Consider the following 16,831-nt stretch of genomic DNA (forward strand, 5'->3'; position numbering starts at 1 on the left):
CTTGACATCCTAGCAGACAAACCATCTTTCTCATTCTACTGATCTGTAGGATTCTAGAAATCTTTCCTGGGCACTGCTTGCTTTTGATGGATTTTTTTTCTCTCTGTTAACCCCTTATTCCCCCCTGCAGGCAGTAACAGCCCCCATGGAAGTCCCACCTCTCCCCTGGACAGCAACATGCTCCTGGTCATCATTGTCTCCGTCGGGGTCATCACCATCGTCATCGTGGTCATAGTCGCCGTCTTCTGCACCCGGCGGACAACCTCGCACCAAAAAAAGTAAGATGTCAGTGTGGAACTTTGCCATCACATTTAGAATATTCTCTTAATAACCGTAAGGACCGCAAAGTTCATTTTTGTTAATGAAAGTTGTGCAGCATGTGGTGGCATTTGAGACAAATGTCACGGCAGCAGAGCTGCATTCTGCTTTGTCGGATGTAAAATTCAAAGGTTCCTCCCAGTGGGCGGCTCTTGCTCAGCTGGGCACGAGATCTGAAGGAAATCCCAGTGCAAATTTGCCTTTTTCAACAAGTGACAGGAAACCTGCATCTCAGACCGTAACATTTGTTTTCCTTCCCAAGGAAACGAGCTGCCTGCAAATCGGTGAACGGGTCCCACAAGTACAAAGGAAACTCCAAAGATGTCAAACCTCCTGACCTTTGGATCCACCACGAAAGACTCGAGCTAAAACCCATCGATAAATCTCCAGATCCCAATCCTATCATGACCGATACCCCCATCCCTCGCAACTCCCAAGACATCACCCCGGTGGATAATTCCATGGACAGCAATATCCATCAAAGGCGTAATTCCTACAGAGGTGAGCGATCAACGAGTACTTCAGCCGTAATATTTAAAATAAAATACATTTTACTGTATCTAGTGACATCACTTCACTGACATATTATTCAGTGTCTTTGTGTTTTCCAAGTGGGGAGTTGGTTTTGTGTGCCTAGTTTATATCACCCTCTGAAAAGGATGGATCACTTGTTTTAGTGAGAAATTTCCCTTAGTAAATACTGATTAGTAATCGGAACATTACTTGTTAATACTTGTTAACATTAGTAATCGGAAGATCATCTAACAAGTATTAACTTAACAAGTATTAAACTGTTGAGAGACATGTGTGACTTTTTTAATTGGTCAAACACATGTTCAGGTTTTGGTGCTTTAATCAGCTTCATCTCCCTGCAATGCTAAATAACCTTCCGGATTTTTCCTTCAGGGCACGAGTCGGAAGACAGCATGTCCACGCTGGCTGGAAGGAGGGGGATGAGACCCAAGATGATGATGCCTTTCGATTCTCAGCCACCTCAGCGTAAGTCAACAGGCCTGACGTGGGGAGCGGCCCAGCCAGGCGCGTTGATGCTGCACGCACGGGCGTACCCGCTCACGTGCTGCCTTCCTACGGCCTCCTGAGGAATTCTGTCCTGGCTGCAGGGAAACGGCTCAAGGACGACAGCCCGAATCCCTGATGGTGAAGGCATCCTTAGCTCGAGTTAAAAGGAACACCGAGCAAGCAGGAGTGTGCACATTGAGCTAATGAGATCAGAGATCGTCACCCGGATCTCCAAAAACTCTTTGCTGAGTTCTAACTGCAGCACCCTAGTTACTGTTTCGATTATTTTCCCCTCACTGTGTTACTGTACACTGAAGGGATGCTCAATCTTGCCTGCCATCTTTTTGCCCCCTTGCTCAGTCTTGTGAGGCCCTTCTGGAGTTATTTGCCATCAAATAGTATTTAACTACCCCAAAGACCGTACTATTATTGACAAACTTGAAGACTGCGCTGATTGCTTCTTGGGTCACCGAGAAAGATAATTGATTAAAACCAGTCCCAGCATTGATACCTGGGGAATCTCCTGGTGACTCTCCTCAATATATTGACATATATTTACTGGCACTGTCTTGTAACTGTGAGGTTAGAGAAGTGGGATTTACTTTTACAGGAGTCATGCTTACTCTTTCCTAAGTGACCGTTTTACCCTTATCTGGAGTCATCTTATACTGAAACATGAAATATAACTGCTGTCCCGAGGAGGATGTCTAGTTATTTCTTATCTGTGTATTTCCCTATTGCTTAATGGTGATTTAAGCAAAAGTGCCAAATTGAAATTTTGTTGAGTAGTTTAATCATTATTAAAAAATATTTAGAGAATTAAACAATATATCTAGTTTTCAAGTGATGAGTCTGAGATGGAAGGGGACTTGGCTAAAACCTCTTAACAACTAGACGGAAAACCTGACTTAAGAACACACGTCAGACGCACAGAAGTGAACGTGCAGTGACAGAACTGTACAACAAAATTACACAGTGCTTAGTTGGTCTGAGCTATAGAGTTCCCCGAGCTCTATAATCATGTTCAGCCCTCTAGCCAGGTAATGATAATGATCGAAAGCCTTGCTGAAGATCAGTGGTTTCTAGAAATAGAAGTCATTAAAATGTTTATGCCTTAAAAATCATTAAGCCTCTTACCTTGGTGACGCACGCGAGAAGTCCTGGTGTCTCTGACGCCCGTTGCCTCTGCCTGGGCTCCTGATCGCCGAGCTTTTGTGGGTTTTTCCTCCATTTCCCGGTTCCCTGCAAGACAAAGTGGCATTTTGATCTTGCATGAAGCTCTTAAGGAGAATCTGTGACTTTTCACATCCCTTTGAGAGCTCTCACAGGACCGACATCTACTCAGTATTAGAGTTTAGTTGCTCTTCATTTACAGGAAGTTGATAATGACGCTGGCATAACTCTGGGAAATTGTTTGTTAGCAATAGCTGAAAATCTCTATGCCTGTTGCCTCCACTGATCCATTCCCATATCCCGTCCTGCCGACAGCCTGTTCTCCAGGAAACGGGGAGGTTGGAGGGTTCAGGTTTGTTTCGTCAGCCTTCGTGCTCAAACCGCATGCATCAGTGCGAGAAGTCTGACCTGAACTCACCCTTAGGCCGATGGATTTGTGCATCATGCCATTCCTCGAAAGTAACTTTCAAAAGCAGCGCATTTGGAGAATTTCCAAAAAAGGTTCAAAAGAGAATAACCAACCACAACCTTTTTTCTCTTTATGGTGCTAGTGGTAGCATTTCCCTCCTGTCTTCTGTGTTGAGACTCTTTTGTTTGGATGACTTTAAGCAATTCAGTATTAAAGTCTGTGCTAAGAACTAAATTCTGCGCATGCTTTTCCTCCCAGCTGGGGAGTACTGAGTTTGTTATCACACAAGGGTGAGGGCAAAGGATGATTTACATTCAGTATAAAATTCATGTGTCTCAAACAGGAAAAAGAAAACAGCAAAATAACAAAAGGAGGGGGAAAAGAAAACAAAGCTTTTGGGTTGAGTTTATTGGAGCAGAGCTTTACTAAGTCTGCACCAAGTGTCTTGCCCTACTCTTACCCTTTGTCTTGCGTTATTTAATTAACCAAAGATGCCACGTTTCGTTACAATGTCAAGAAAGTCAATGACAGCCAGAAATTATTTTGGAATTTGAGCTCCAAGTTCTCCTGTATTAGGTCTGACATTTGTAGCACAGGGTGAAATACCTGGAAGTTCTAAAGGGAACTGACCTTTTCTCAAGCGTAGCAGAAAGTGCTTGAAAGATTCAGCCGAGAGAGATGTACTTTCTGCACAGGGAAATGAAGAGCTCTGCCTCTCCGAGGGGTTGTGTATCTTGGCATGAAGTGCTGGAGCAGACTTGGGAAATCAGTGCAGAAACATCATCTTGGTGTCACTGGAAATCCCGTTCCATGGCTCTGTGGGACAAGGGAGGGACGCAGGGTGCGTTTCAGGACATACACGTGCATGCTTGTCTGTGTGTTAAGCATTTTTCTGTCTTGTGTTCACCCACAGCTGTGATTAGTGCTCATCCCATCCATTCCCTCGATAACCCTCACCATCATTTCCACTCCGGCAGCCTCGCTTCTCCAACTCGCAGCTATCTCCATCACCAGGTCAGCCCGTGGCCCATTGGCACATCCATCTCCCATTCAGACAGGGCCAATTCCACAGGTGAGATACAAATCAGCAGGGAGATTTTTGCTCGTAATGGAAAAAATGAGTGAAACGTGGAAATCAAACCCTGAAACGCGGTTATTGTGAGAAGCAGAGAGATTAAGTACAGTAATTAAGTAATATTCCTTGATAGGCTGAGTTTTCTCTAGACAGTTTCTTGTGTAGATCAGATGTTGACCCTTGAGATATGTGATGATGAAAAAGAGGCTTAATGTTTCATATACAACTTAAATAGGAAGATTCCTTATTCTAAAGCCTTCAGCCCAGGAATCTGAAACAGCAGTTTAAGTCTAATTTGAGCCACTTAATATGAAAACTTTCCTACTTAGTTGTGTTTAAAAGTGAGAGAGGACAAAAGTCCAGACTTTGCTACTGAGAGCTGACGTTAGTTAATCATCCTGAAGCGCACAGAAAAATCTGGTATTTCCTATGCAGCATTTTCAGGCTTGAAGCACAATCATTTCCCGTATTTTTTATAATGTCTCCAGTGCCCTGCAAAATTCCGAAGCAACACTCTGGCTAAATCGCACTTAGGGAACAGCTTGAGGTGAAGTGAATTCTGAGCTTCTCTAGTTTAAGGTCTACATTTTCATTAAGGTGCCACAGCCAACAGCGTTGTTTTCTATTTCCTTATGAAAACAATTCATGAGGCTGAACGATACGTTACAAGCAGAAGTTTCCCTTCTGGTTTTACGCTGCTGAAGTGACAGCTCTCATGCTCCAGATTTCGCGTGTGCTCCGAATGGGGTCACGATGCCCTAAATTCAAGCTGCTGTCTCACTGGTCTCGTAGCTCAGGGTGGAGCGGGCTGCAGACAAACGACTGAAGCCTGTGATTTCAGTTTAGCTTTCAGCAAGTAAAGGGATTTCAAGTCTATCTATGTCAGAAAAAAAAAATGGCTTTTCTGTATGCTCTACACTGACATACGCTTAAAATATACCAATTAATAATGCAAATACTGGGAAATATTCAAGGATAAAATGAGAATGAAGATTTGTGTTCCAGGCTGCTTATCTGAGGTCTTATTACAGGTAGCTGCTTCAGTGCAAAATTGTTGATTTGGTATTATGCCTGTCATTCCGTTCTCAAGCTTATTTTGTTATTAGACAGCCGTTGCCGTTCACCTTAAAACAGGACAGTTACACAGAATTGGTGTGATATGCTGCACAGTTAATCTGTGAATTCACTTCTTAGCTTAAAACAGCTGTCGTGGAAAAGGTGTTTGCAAAGCCTACTGCTTTGTTTCCAGCTGACCACAGAGAGAAATGCTATTAAAGAAAATAAACCATGCTGGGTTTTTTTTTGTCTTTTGTAGAATCTGTCCGAAACACACCCAGCACGGACACCATGCCGGCTTCCTCGGCTCAGCCGTGTGCTGAGCACCAGGACCCCGAGGGCTCGGCGGGGTCTTACCTGGCGGCCGCGCCAGAGGAGGACGCGGCTCAGACGCTCCCGACCGCGCACGTCCGGCCGTCGCACCCGCTCAAGAGCTTCGCGGTGCCGGCGGTGCCGCCGGCCGGGCCCGCGTACGACCCCGCACTGCCCAGCACGCCCTTACTGACCCACCAAGGTGAGCCGGGGAAAACTGCCAAAACCAGAAAAAAGGGATTTTAAGATGAAGAGAAAAGCTCCTGGAGTGGGGAATAGACTTAGAGGGGGGAGTAGACTTGGGCTTCAAAGAAGGTATGTCAGAGGCCAGACTAAATTTTGTCAGTATAATTTTCAATGCCCTTCGTGCTATGTACATAGATAAAGTAGACAAAAATTCAATTCAGGACTCCATGATTTGAAGCGTTATAGAATCCTTTTTACTTCCCCACTTTCGAGAGTTTTCTGAATAGGCAGAACTAATGAACACGGTATATTAACGTAACAACTATATAACAATTTCTTTTAAGCTCCTAACCATCCAGTTCACTCGGTGAAGACTGCGTCGATTGGGACTTTAGGAAGAAGTCGCCCCCCCATGCCAGTGGTGGTTCCCAGCGCCCCTGACGTGCAGGAGACCACCCGGATGCTGGAGGACTCGGAAAACGTGGTGAATCGCTCTTTATATAATTTTTGTACATTTAGTCCTGTCTGCACTGAGAATTTCAAAGGCAGGTGATAATGAGGCTTCTGGCTTCCGCCAGGTGCCGTTGCTTGTTATCCATATAAAAAAATCTAGCGCAAATACCTTTACACAAGGCTGTAAATTCAGATAATAAGCACTTAAATCGCAAGTATTAGCGGTGCTTTCTAAATTTGAAAATTACTTAAGGTACCTTCATTGCTAATTACATAACACTAAAGAGGTGAAGTGCTTCCATCTGTTCCAGCCCACAAGCCCCACTTAGTCAAAAACTGAAAGACATTCAACAATATTTTGGCTGAACTGAGGCTGTTATTAATATTAGCTGAACGCAGAGTAAGGTTCTCCGAGATTTCCTTTCCTGCCTCCTTCCTGCTTTCTGCTGGCTGATCACAATTCCAAGAGGAAAAAAAGACAGATCCCATCTATAGCATGAGATTATAAAGTCAGGATTAGAAGGTTATTTGAATTGATTCTGCTTTTTTATGGGTGCCTGTAGGGATGGGACTGAGTGCTTCTCGCTCACTGCTTTTTATCATTGTCAACAGTTGGCAGATAATGTCATAGACAAAGGACAGAGAGGACTTGCCTGGGACAAGCTAGATTACTTGGTAAACCGGAAAGCGTCTGCTGTGATTATTTCTATTTAAATGAAAGAAAAGGTTTGTATCTAGAAGCAGAAGAAGGGAGATCCCAGTCAGGACTCCAGTTTTATGATACATGATCAGCTGAGAAGTAGTTTCAATATTAGGTTTAATAGTGGGCCTTAAATATATAGAGCAGAAACTTACGAGACAGGAGTTCTGCTGCTTCTGAGGACAGCAGGGGTTGGAAACTAAACCACGCTGGGAAAGGCTTGGTCAGCTTAGAAAAGGTTTTGAGATGCGCTAGTTCATGGTTCTGTCCACACACACAAACAGCTACCAGAATTCTGTTCCCTATGCCATTCTCTACCGCAAGAAAATTGGAAGCTAAACAATTGAGGCTAAAAGTGGAGTATGATTTGTAGCAAGCATAATGATTCTCAAAGCAGTTTTACTGAAGCGATTCCTTTGACCTCTTTTTCTAGTTAAGCTGGGAAGATTTTTCTAAAGATTTTTCCTTTGGTTCAAAGGAAGCTGTTATCTCGAAGCAGGAATTGATACAGGGAAAACAGATAAGATGATCACAGTCTTAAGAATCAGTGAAACCACGAATCACTATTGCAAAAAGATCTGCATTAAAACAGAGAGTTGTTTCAAGTTATTCATTCCTGTCACTGTTGCTAAATCTGCTTATTCATGTGTCAGGGTCACAATCTACGCCAGAATCACTGGCCGTTTCTTCTTATTTCTTAATTCTGTCTGTCTTTAAAGAGATTAAGTCACCTTGCCAATACTAACAGCTCGTTATCTCGCCCAGAATTACGAACCGGACGAGCTGACCAAAGAGATGGCCCACCTGGAAGGACTCATGAAGGACCTTAACGCCATCACTACAGCGTGACCACCCGCACCGGGACACGACTCCAGACACTTTCACAAGTCTTGGGACTCAGCCTTGGAACACAAGGAATTGTACAGAGGAAAGAAAAAAGAAAAAAGAAAAAAAAAAAAAACAAAATTAAAAAAAAATAAAATAAAGAGGGACAACACATGAGAGCATGTACGGAAAGCAAACGAGCCAACCAGTGCGTCTATGCTACAGCTGGGCAAGAAGAGACGACCTGTCTTGTCAGCCAAGTCATTGCCACGTGGGATTCCACATCCGTGCCGAGCCCGCACGGGCCGGGCCGGAATCGGCGTCCAGGCAGGAGGAAAGCAAGTGGACTTCGTGGTGGGTTTGTTAGGGGTTTTTTCCTTTCGGTCAGGTTTTGTCTCAGTGGTGTGATTGCCCTGCCTTTTCAGTGTTGGACATTGGCATTTATGTACAATTTCGTTTCTGTTTTTGTTCTATTTTTTTTTATAAAAAGGAAAAAAAAAAATATTGTAATCAAAAAAAAAAAGAGGAGAAACCGTTGTTTTCCACAGCCTAGACTGACGTTTGACTGCTTGTTCTATTGTGTATGAAAATTCATTGCCAGCGTGGGTTGTTCCGTTTTGTTTTTTATTCTGCGTATAATTACGTCCCCTTCTGGCAGTTAATCCATGGCCTTTTGGGATGCTGCACTGCTATTTGTAAGCTTTTTTTATTATTTTTATATTATAATTATTAAAAGCCTGACTTTTTCCTCTCATCACTGTGAGATTACCAGTCTGTTTGAATTGAAATGTAATTTGAAAGGCTTGTTTGTCGCTTTTTGTGCAGTTTCAATATTTTAAGTGGGGGGGAAAGTAGATGGGGAAGGGGGAGGGGAATCCAGTGGGAAGTTTCATTATTGTTGTTTTCCTGTCTTTCTACATCGACTCGGAAGACCGAAGAAAATGAAAGCATCTTCTGTCATGTCCTTCCCTGTACCTTCAGCATACTGTGTCTCTGGTTAACAAATTGCAGTGAGTCTCATTTAGAAACATTAAAAACAAAAAAATTCCTCCTGTAAAGTAGGGTTCCTTATGTATAGATGACACTAACGCTTCTTTGTGGACCTTTTCTCATCAGCAGCAGACCACATCGTATTTTTGAGAACAGCACATGTCCACAGGATCCTTCAGCAGCGAGTCAAACCCCAGTGCCATTTCCCTATCCCAGCCTATTTAAACCAGAATCCTTCTCTTCAGGATCGTTCAGAGACATGAGCAAGGCAAAAACTAATTTTTTTCACACTTTGGGAACCATTTGAAAAGAAAAAACAGTGACTCAGGTGCTGTTCACATATCTGTCTAGAAAGGAAGGAAATTTCAAAGGGAACCCCTATATGAGGGGAAAGAAAAGGGTTTTTTCTTTTCTCCTTGACTGGCTCTGCCAACCAGTGCGTCTGTGCAGACGAATGAGAGAAATGACATACAAAAGGGACGGTGTTTTAGTAAAAAAAAAAAAAAAAAAAAAACACCCCACAATACTCAGCTGCCTAGCAAATTCATGTGCAATTTCATTTTGAAGATGAAGGGAAACTCCAAACTTACTGGAGATTCAGACGGAGCATCTGTTCCTCCTGAGCAGTGGGATTTGCCCTGTGGGACGCTCAGCGGTAACGATGGAGGGCGCACAGGTAACGGGTGCTGCCTCTGCTGGACCAGTAAGAGGAATCTTGTAATCTGCTTAAATTGAAATCAAGTCACCAAACCAAAAAAAAACAACGAAAAAAAAAACCACCATCACCAAGAACATTAATTTTCATAGTCCCTGTCACTAAGAGAAGCGAGAGCCAGTTTTACTTCCTTTCTTTTCCTGGACTCTGTGTTGTCGTTTCTAGGACATTTGCTGGTTTATTTATTATTTGAGGGGGAAGGGAGGGAATCAAATTAATCAGAGCACCGTGGGCCACCCAGATAATTGACATTTGGAATTTTAATCAACACAATTCAGGGCAAAATAAGCTACAGAATATGTATTTAAATAATGAAATACACAACCTGTCCTGAAAGGAGGGGGTGTATGTTTTCCTTTGCCTATTTTTTACCTATACGCAAAGAAACGCCATCATACATACACAGTATTAGCTGGTGGGTCTTTGTGAATATTACTTATGTATAACACCATGAATGTTAATATTGTCATTAAATTTGGGGAGGGGGAATATTTTTAATGATAAAACAACTGTTCAAAGTTGGTTTTTTAAGGTTAAACTGAAAAAAAAAAAGAAAAAAAAACAACAAACATTTATTCAATTCAGTGTACAATCTGTATTGCACTTTTTCACATTTTAATGCTACGTTTTCTTACATATCCTGTGATTTTCAATTTGGGACATTGTGTATCCTTGTAGTGTCATAGCCAAGCTGTTCAGTGACAGCATCCCTCAGAGACGTTTGGGGAAAAAAACCAAACCTGTATATTGTTTTATGATTCTCATGTAGAAGAATTTTGAGGACTGCTGTAGACATCTACCTTTCTGTACAATTTTTTTGCTTTTCTGTAGTATTTGCTGTATACTCTATGGCTTTTTTTAATAACTTCATGTTTATTATTTTGTATTGGACATCCAATACACTTTTTTTAATCCAATCGAATTCTGGTCTGCTTGGAGAGTTTTGTTCTCTTTTTAATTATTCCTATACCTTTTTTTTTTTTTTTCCTCTTAATCAGGATGGTGACCGGGTTTGGAATTTTACTCGCCCCTTTTTTGCTGTGGTTTTGTGAGTTGTGTATCCAGAGACAGAACTGCTATTCCCCCCAGCTTTGTGCAGACAATGAGCACTTGGCGTCTTTCAACTCCCTTTCAAAGCTCAATAGCAGAAGTCTCACCCTCTAAACAAGCAAGCAGCAGAAGGAAGGGTTTCAAATCAGTGAAACTCCATTTACGAGCCTTAGTAAACCAGGAAATCACAGCAAAATAATCCTCTAATTCTTTGAATATAGCACTTATTAAGTGCAGTAATATCCTGACTGTTCCCCTCATTCTAACTCCAGCCTGTTTCTTCCAATACTGGAGACTCTCACTGATCATCAGCCCCTTCTCCACAAGCCACGCGCTTGCCCAGTGACTGGTGTCCCCTGTTCTTGGGGACATCAGAGCATCCCTCAGCCTGACCTCTGCTAACAGGAACACAAGGTACTGCCTTGTTTTGCATCCCTCAGCTCCCCGCTCTGTATTTTGTCACTCCGAGCTTTCCATTTACTCGAGCACATGGAGCTCTCCGGTGGGAGCTGGACCCCCCAAGTTCTGGAGGGATTCCAAGACCCAGCAGGGATTTCTCAGCCATGCTGGAATTGGGCTGTGCGCACATACACGTGTGTACACGAGAGGAGAAACGGCACAGAGGCGTTAATCATTTAAGTTGAAGGTATCACAAGGCAGACAGAGTGAATACAGGGAAAAAAAAAAAAAAAGAAGCCCTCTCTTCTACTTACTAACGTCTAGCTTTAAAAGTGAATATTTTTTGCTAGGTTAGTCAGTGCTACTTGCTTTGCAGACCAAGCCAGGCGACCGACGGACAGTTTTAGGAGGCGTCGATCGCGTAGCCCGTTTTAAGGCAGGTAGAAGGAAGAGCTGCTGGGAGCTGAGTGGGGATGGGGACACCAGAGGGCAGCAGCGACCTGCTGGTACCCAAACCGCACCGCAAACCCACCGGCCGCACCACTCGTGCGTCCCCCTTGGAAGAGGAGCAATTGCTTCTCTTCAGCCTGGGTTAAGGACACTCACATTTGTGATGCTTTCATGTTAGCAGCAGGTTAATAAAGAACTCGAGCTGCTTGTCTTTGAGATGCATTGAGACGGGATTTAAACTAACACCAAAACACTGTTTCTCTCAAATAAAAGCATTCCTGATTTTCCTTTGCCAAAAACGTTAAACCATTATAGCTTTTCTGTGGGGCCAGGTTTTCCCTAACCCAACACAGGCTTCAGCCTGAACACATACAGCCTGTGTGACTCTTAAAAGCCAAATGTTGAGCTGCACTGTGACTCTCTAGAACCTTCCATAAGCAGACACGGCAAAATTCCTGCCTCCAAAAAAGCTTGTCAGCTCTCCAGTGTGACAGACACTCTGGAAATCAAAGGGACGATCATCCCAGCAAGCCAAGGGGGGCTGACAGGGGCACAGGCAGCAGACAGGACCAGCGGCTTTGGAAAAGCAAAGCCGACCCTTGGCAAGCACAACGTGGAAAAGCGGCAAGGAGAACACGAGCGTAAGAGTGAAAGGGTGAGAAACACGCACAGCTCCAGCCCGCACACCTGCGGGCAGGAAAAGCCTGAATGTGACAGAGCACCAGGGAGACAAATCCAGCGAGAAGGGGGGCAAAGAAGGATTCGGCCTACGCTGAGTGCCGCTGGGCCACTTTGCTGGGAGAAAAAGTTCTCTACCAGCTGGGAGAGGTTCGGTCATCAGGACTCCCAGGTGCCTCACTCATTTTCCTTCCACAAGCAGGGCCAGTAGCAGTTAAACTAGGACAATCACCTATTCCCTGCCCTTCAGCAAATGAGAATCAACTTCTCCCAGTCACTTCCCATTTCAGCTCCTGTTTTCCAACCTTCCTCCAGCACACGCTGCCTGTCACTCTGTAGGGACAGTGGCCAGGACCGCTGCCTCCCATTGGGCTGCAATTTAGAGAAAATGCTAATTTTCCTTGATAATCTCTTAGGAGGAAATGCTGTTCCCCACCGCAGCTGCCTCGGGACACCCCACCCCGGTCAGCTGCCCAGTGCCACCGGCTGAGCGGATGCCGCAGGGTGCTGCAGTGTCAGGCTGGCAGTTTAACCACAGCCCTTTCGTTCAACACGCAAACGCACCAATAACACCACTGCCAGCCTTGGAAACACGATGCAGGGCTGCTCTGGGATCTGCAAATCCTCACCACCTGAGCGAGACACAGCCCTGCTTACAATATCCTGCAGCAACCTCCTCATGGCGAAGGCTGGGAGAATTAAATGAGACATGCTAGAGATGTAGCAATAAAATCATCACACATTAACAATCCAAATCAGTAGTACTCACCCTTGGTGGGCGAGGGAAGGCTGGGCTGCCGCAGACTCCTCTACTCAAGGTTTTACTGCGTCCCTTTTTCCCTTCTTTCATTTTAGGCTGCTGTCAGCGCCTCCACCTCCTGTCACTTCATCATTCTGGGAAAAGGGGGTGAGGTTTTCTGTCCTGGGCTGCAAACCTGAGGGAAAATGAAAGAACAGCCCCATTTGTAAGCTCGGTCACTGTCCCTGGCTGGCAGGGCTTCTGCAGACAGACCTGGGACGGTCAGATGAGCCTGTTGGAAACCCCCAACATGATTTCAGGGCCCCCTTAGGACCCTCTCACAGGGAGCTCACCCTCCTAGGGGCACTGCTAATGCAGACACACGGGGCAGGACAGGGGGACCGGGGTGGGGGCAGCCAGCACCATCCGGGGTTCACAGGACACAGAGGTTTGTCACTGGAGCCCAGCCGTGATTAGAGCCCGGGGAGGGTTTCCCCAGCGGAACGAGGAAACTGGGGATGGCTGCGTGCCCGACAGCCTCATCCCGCCCAGCATCCCCCCCGAGCCCCGCGTCCTCGTGTGAGGAAAACACCAGGCCCCGTTTCTGCTCCGTGGCACCATCACCATGGTAACAGCAGCCACTTGATGCGGCCAAGCTCTGCGCGAGGATGGCGCTGAGGACGGCGATGCCGGGGCGGCCTCCCTCCCGCACGGGGGTTTCCCCGGCAGCTGCTGCTGGTTTATGAGGCGCAGCCCCAGCTCACGCTGCTCCTATCGATCTCCTCGCTGGCTGCGGGGAGGATTTGCAGCCCCGTGACAAAAAAAATCCCTGTCACTGGAGACAATACTGCGGTATGGGCAGAGAGCAGCTGCCAGCTAAACCCAGTCCCTAGAGCTGCTTTTTGGTGAGCTCCAGTAGCCAAATGGTGGGACGGGCTCAGTGACGCATGGGGTTACTGAGCTGAGGTCACCTCAGCCCCATGTGGGATCAGCCACAGTTGGAAAGGGGGAAAAAAAAACCCCCACATTGCTGGTGGAGCAGGGCTGGGTGTGCAGGGAAGAGGGGGGGAACCAAAAGGACACCCCCAGACACAGGGCTGCAGGGAAGCCTTCCTTACTGAAGTCTAAGGACCTGCCCAGTCCCAGCCCCACACCTGCTAGCACTGAGGGGACCCTAAAGACGGGGGTCACACACTGGTTAGCAGCACAACACAGCACATGGCAGCTCCCAGAGCCTTTCACCCCAAACACGGAGGGCAGCCCTGGCCGAGGGGGACAGTCCCCAGCCTGGACTCCGAGCACAGAGCCAGGGCTCCACCTCTCCTCCACAGCTGCTCCCAGCAGCCAGCAATTAGGAGGACCACAAGCACCTCCGAAAAAGCAGGTTTAAAACAGCAAAGCACCCCAAAATCCCCACCACCACTCTTACCTGAGCTGGAGGAGCTTGCTGCAAGGAGCTGGGAGTCAGACTGGGAGCTGCCTTGTGCCTCACCTTCCCCAGGTGTTTCCCATCTCCATCCCCAGGTGTTTCCCATCTCCATCCCCAGGGCAGGGCCGCTTCCCAGCTGTGTGGAATTAGCTGGAGCGTCCAACCCAGTGCTGCTCACTGGGGGCTGGTTCTGGCCACCCACCTGGACTTGGTTGTGCGGACGGGCTTGGAAATGGGGCTGGGCAGGACAAGGGAGTTGTAACGGGGTGAGGACTGGAGCTGGGGACAGCCCTTTTCAAACAGGCACTGTGTTCAATACTACAGGCCACTGAGATGCAGTAAAACCCAGCAAGCAAAGAAACAACGGCATCATGACAAACTGGAGGTGGATCCTGAGTCCCCTGCGCTTGTGACTCGTGGCCTCTCAGAGGATATTCCTGAGTCCCCAAGTGTCTCCCTGTTTCCATACTACTTGAACCAAGCCCTATGATTTTGGAGATCATTATGCTGGAGACAGGGAGAAAAAAATGTGTGTTGTGTCCATGCACAAGTGCCTCCAGGTCCCCCTGTTCATCCCTGGGGTATCTGCAGCTCCTATATATATATGAAACGCCATATATATATATGGTATCACACTTGAGCCTTCACGGTAGAGCTACTTAAAAGCTACACATTAAGCATCTTTCTAGAGCTAAGTGCATATGCCACAGCCTTTCCAGGAGCACCAGGCTTACAGTGACATGAAACACCATGTTGTCCTGGCACTAAATCTTTGCCACAAACCATGAAGCTGCAAGAGGGGCCTGAGGCACCAGGGGAAAGGTTAATAATCCACCAGGGCCACTGTTCCTGCCCGGCAGCACAGCCGTGAGCTACGGATGTGGCAGAGACCAGCACTGCGCTGCCCCAAGCACCGTGTCCCCTCCCCGCCCAGGCTGCCAGGGGTCCTGTGCTCCTGGCAATACGTTCAGACTGCTCCTGGGCAAGGCTGCAGAAATAGAATCACAGAATCGTTTTGGTTGGAAGACACCCTTAAGACCAAGTCCAACCATAACCCAACTCTAGCACTAACCCATGCCCCCGAGAACCTCGTCTAAACGCCTTTTAAACCCCTGCAGTGATGGCGACTCCACCACTGCCCTGGGCAGCCTGTTCCAATGCTTCACAACTCTATGAAGAATTTTTTCCTAATATCCAATCTAAACCTCACCTGGCACAACTTGAGGCCATTTCCTCTTGTCCTATCACTTGCTACTTGGGAGAAGAGACCAACCCCCTCCATGCTCCAACCTCCTCTCAGGTAGTTGCAGACAGTGATGAGGTCTCCCCTCAGCTCCTGTTCTCCAGGCTCTTCCCCAGCCTGCAGCGTTCATGGGGTTGTTGTGACCCAAGTGCAGGACCCGGCACTTGGCCTTGTTGAACCTCAGACAATTGGGCTCAGCCCATCGATCCAGCCGGTCCAGATCCCCCTGTTTGGCCTTCCCACCCTCCGGCAGATCAACATCCACCCTATTTGGTGTCATGTGCAAACTCAGTGAGGGTGCACTCGATCCCCTCATCCAGATCATTGATAAAGAGATTAAACAGAGCTGGCCTCAGTACCGAGCCCTGGGGACAGCACTCGTGACCAGCCACCAACTGGATTCGGCTCCGTTCACCACAACTCTTTGGGCCTGGCCCTCCAGCCAGTTCTTTATCCATCGCAGATACACCATTCAGGCCATGAGCTGCAACTTCTCCAGAAGATGCTGTGGGATACGGTGTCAAAGGCTTTACTGAAGTCTAAGTACACGACACCCATAGCCTTTCCCTCATCTGCTAGTTGGGTCACCTTGTCATAGAAAATCAGGTTGGTCAAGCAGGATCTGCCTTTCATGAACCCACGCTGTCTGGGCCTGATCGCATGGTTGTCCTGGATGTGCCGCGTGGTGTCACTCAGGATGATCTGCTCCATGACCTTCCCCAGCACTGAGGTCAGATTGGCAGCTCTGGAATTCCCTAGATCCTCCTTCTGGCCCTTCTAGATGGCCATGTTTGCCAACCTCAAGAGTCCAACTTGCTTCCAAAGCAGCAGCACTGAAGCCCTGTCCTCCATCTTTCCTGCTAAGAGCAAGAAGTCACTCCCAGGTCTGCCAGTCCCTTTTAACTCCGCTTGCTTTGCTCCAGCAGTGCCAGGACGTGCCGTACTCCCCTCCCCATGCTGGCTGGCAGGGTGAGCTCCCTTCTCCCAGCATGGTGAGGCAGCTGGGCCAACTGGAGCATCAGCAATAGCCAAGAGCAGCTCCCACCCCTCTGGAGAGCCACCCCAGGGCTGTGCTGGCCCACGTCAGCACTGAGCCGCTGCCGAGAGGAGCTGACAGTGATGGGCATGCACGGGTTCGGAGCTGACAGCATCCTCTGGCCGCAGCAGGAGGCCAGTGCGGGCGGAGGGGACACCTGAGAGGCAGCGGCGGGTCTGGGGAGGGCAGCTGGCCGTGTCCTCCACGAGCCGCCCCCAGGGCCCGTCTCCAGCAGAGCCGGACGGGGAGAGCACGCGTGCTCCTCCGGAGCCGTGCGTGGGTGAGCCCCAGCCATTCCCGTCACAGCTGAAGAAAGCGGGTGTGTAAAAAAATAAAATAAAAGGGAAGAGGGGAAAAAAAAAACACCAACAAAAAAATGCCCCTGAAGAGCTGTCTAATTTGCAGCACAGTCAGGAAGAGCAGCTTCCTAGAGAGGGGAAGGCGTTGAGGCATGTGGCCCTGGGAGATGCTCTTAATACCTTCGTGCCCAGCGCCGCAGAACAGCTTTGGGCAGATCCCACCCCCTCCCACAGGCAGGGGCTGCCTTCAGGGGGCATTTCTGGAGGAGGTGACCA

At 47.3% G+C, this 16,831-nt stretch overlaps 1 protein-coding gene across 7 annotated transcripts in view; it reads left to right on the plus strand.

Annotated features, from left to right (window-relative positions):
- The window catches only part of NEO1 (neogenin 1), a 172,207-nt gene extending 163,842 nt beyond the window's left edge, over positions 1-8,365 (plus strand). For 4 of the 7 annotated variants that reach the window (XM_065641763.1, XM_065641766.1, XM_065641768.1 and 1 more), the window contains 7 exons: positions 131-278; positions 581-819; positions 1,225-1,317; positions 3,834-3,992; positions 5,311-5,565; positions 5,894-6,030; positions 7,468-8,365. In XM_065641763.1, coding sequence (XP_065497835.1) covers positions 131-278; positions 581-819; positions 1,225-1,317; positions 3,834-3,992; positions 5,311-5,565; positions 5,894-6,030; positions 7,468-7,551 — 1,115 coding nt within the window. In that variant the 3' untranslated portion in view covers positions 7,552-8,365. Of the gene's footprint in view, positions 1-130; positions 279-580; positions 820-1,224; positions 1,318-3,833; positions 3,993-5,310; positions 5,566-5,893; positions 6,034-7,467 lie in introns of all 7 variants that reach the window. The other 3 variants (XM_065641762.1, XM_065641764.1, XM_065641767.1) reach the window with 1 other exon arrangement.
- Positions 8,366-16,831: the final 8,466 nt, after the last annotated feature.

Source organism: Caloenas nicobarica, chromosome 10 (genome assembly GCF_036013445.1).
Source record: "Caloenas nicobarica isolate bCalNic1 chromosome 10, bCalNic1.hap1, whole genome shotgun sequence".
NCBI classification, from domain to species: domain Eukaryota; kingdom Metazoa; phylum Chordata; class Aves; order Columbiformes; family Columbidae; genus Caloenas; species Caloenas nicobarica.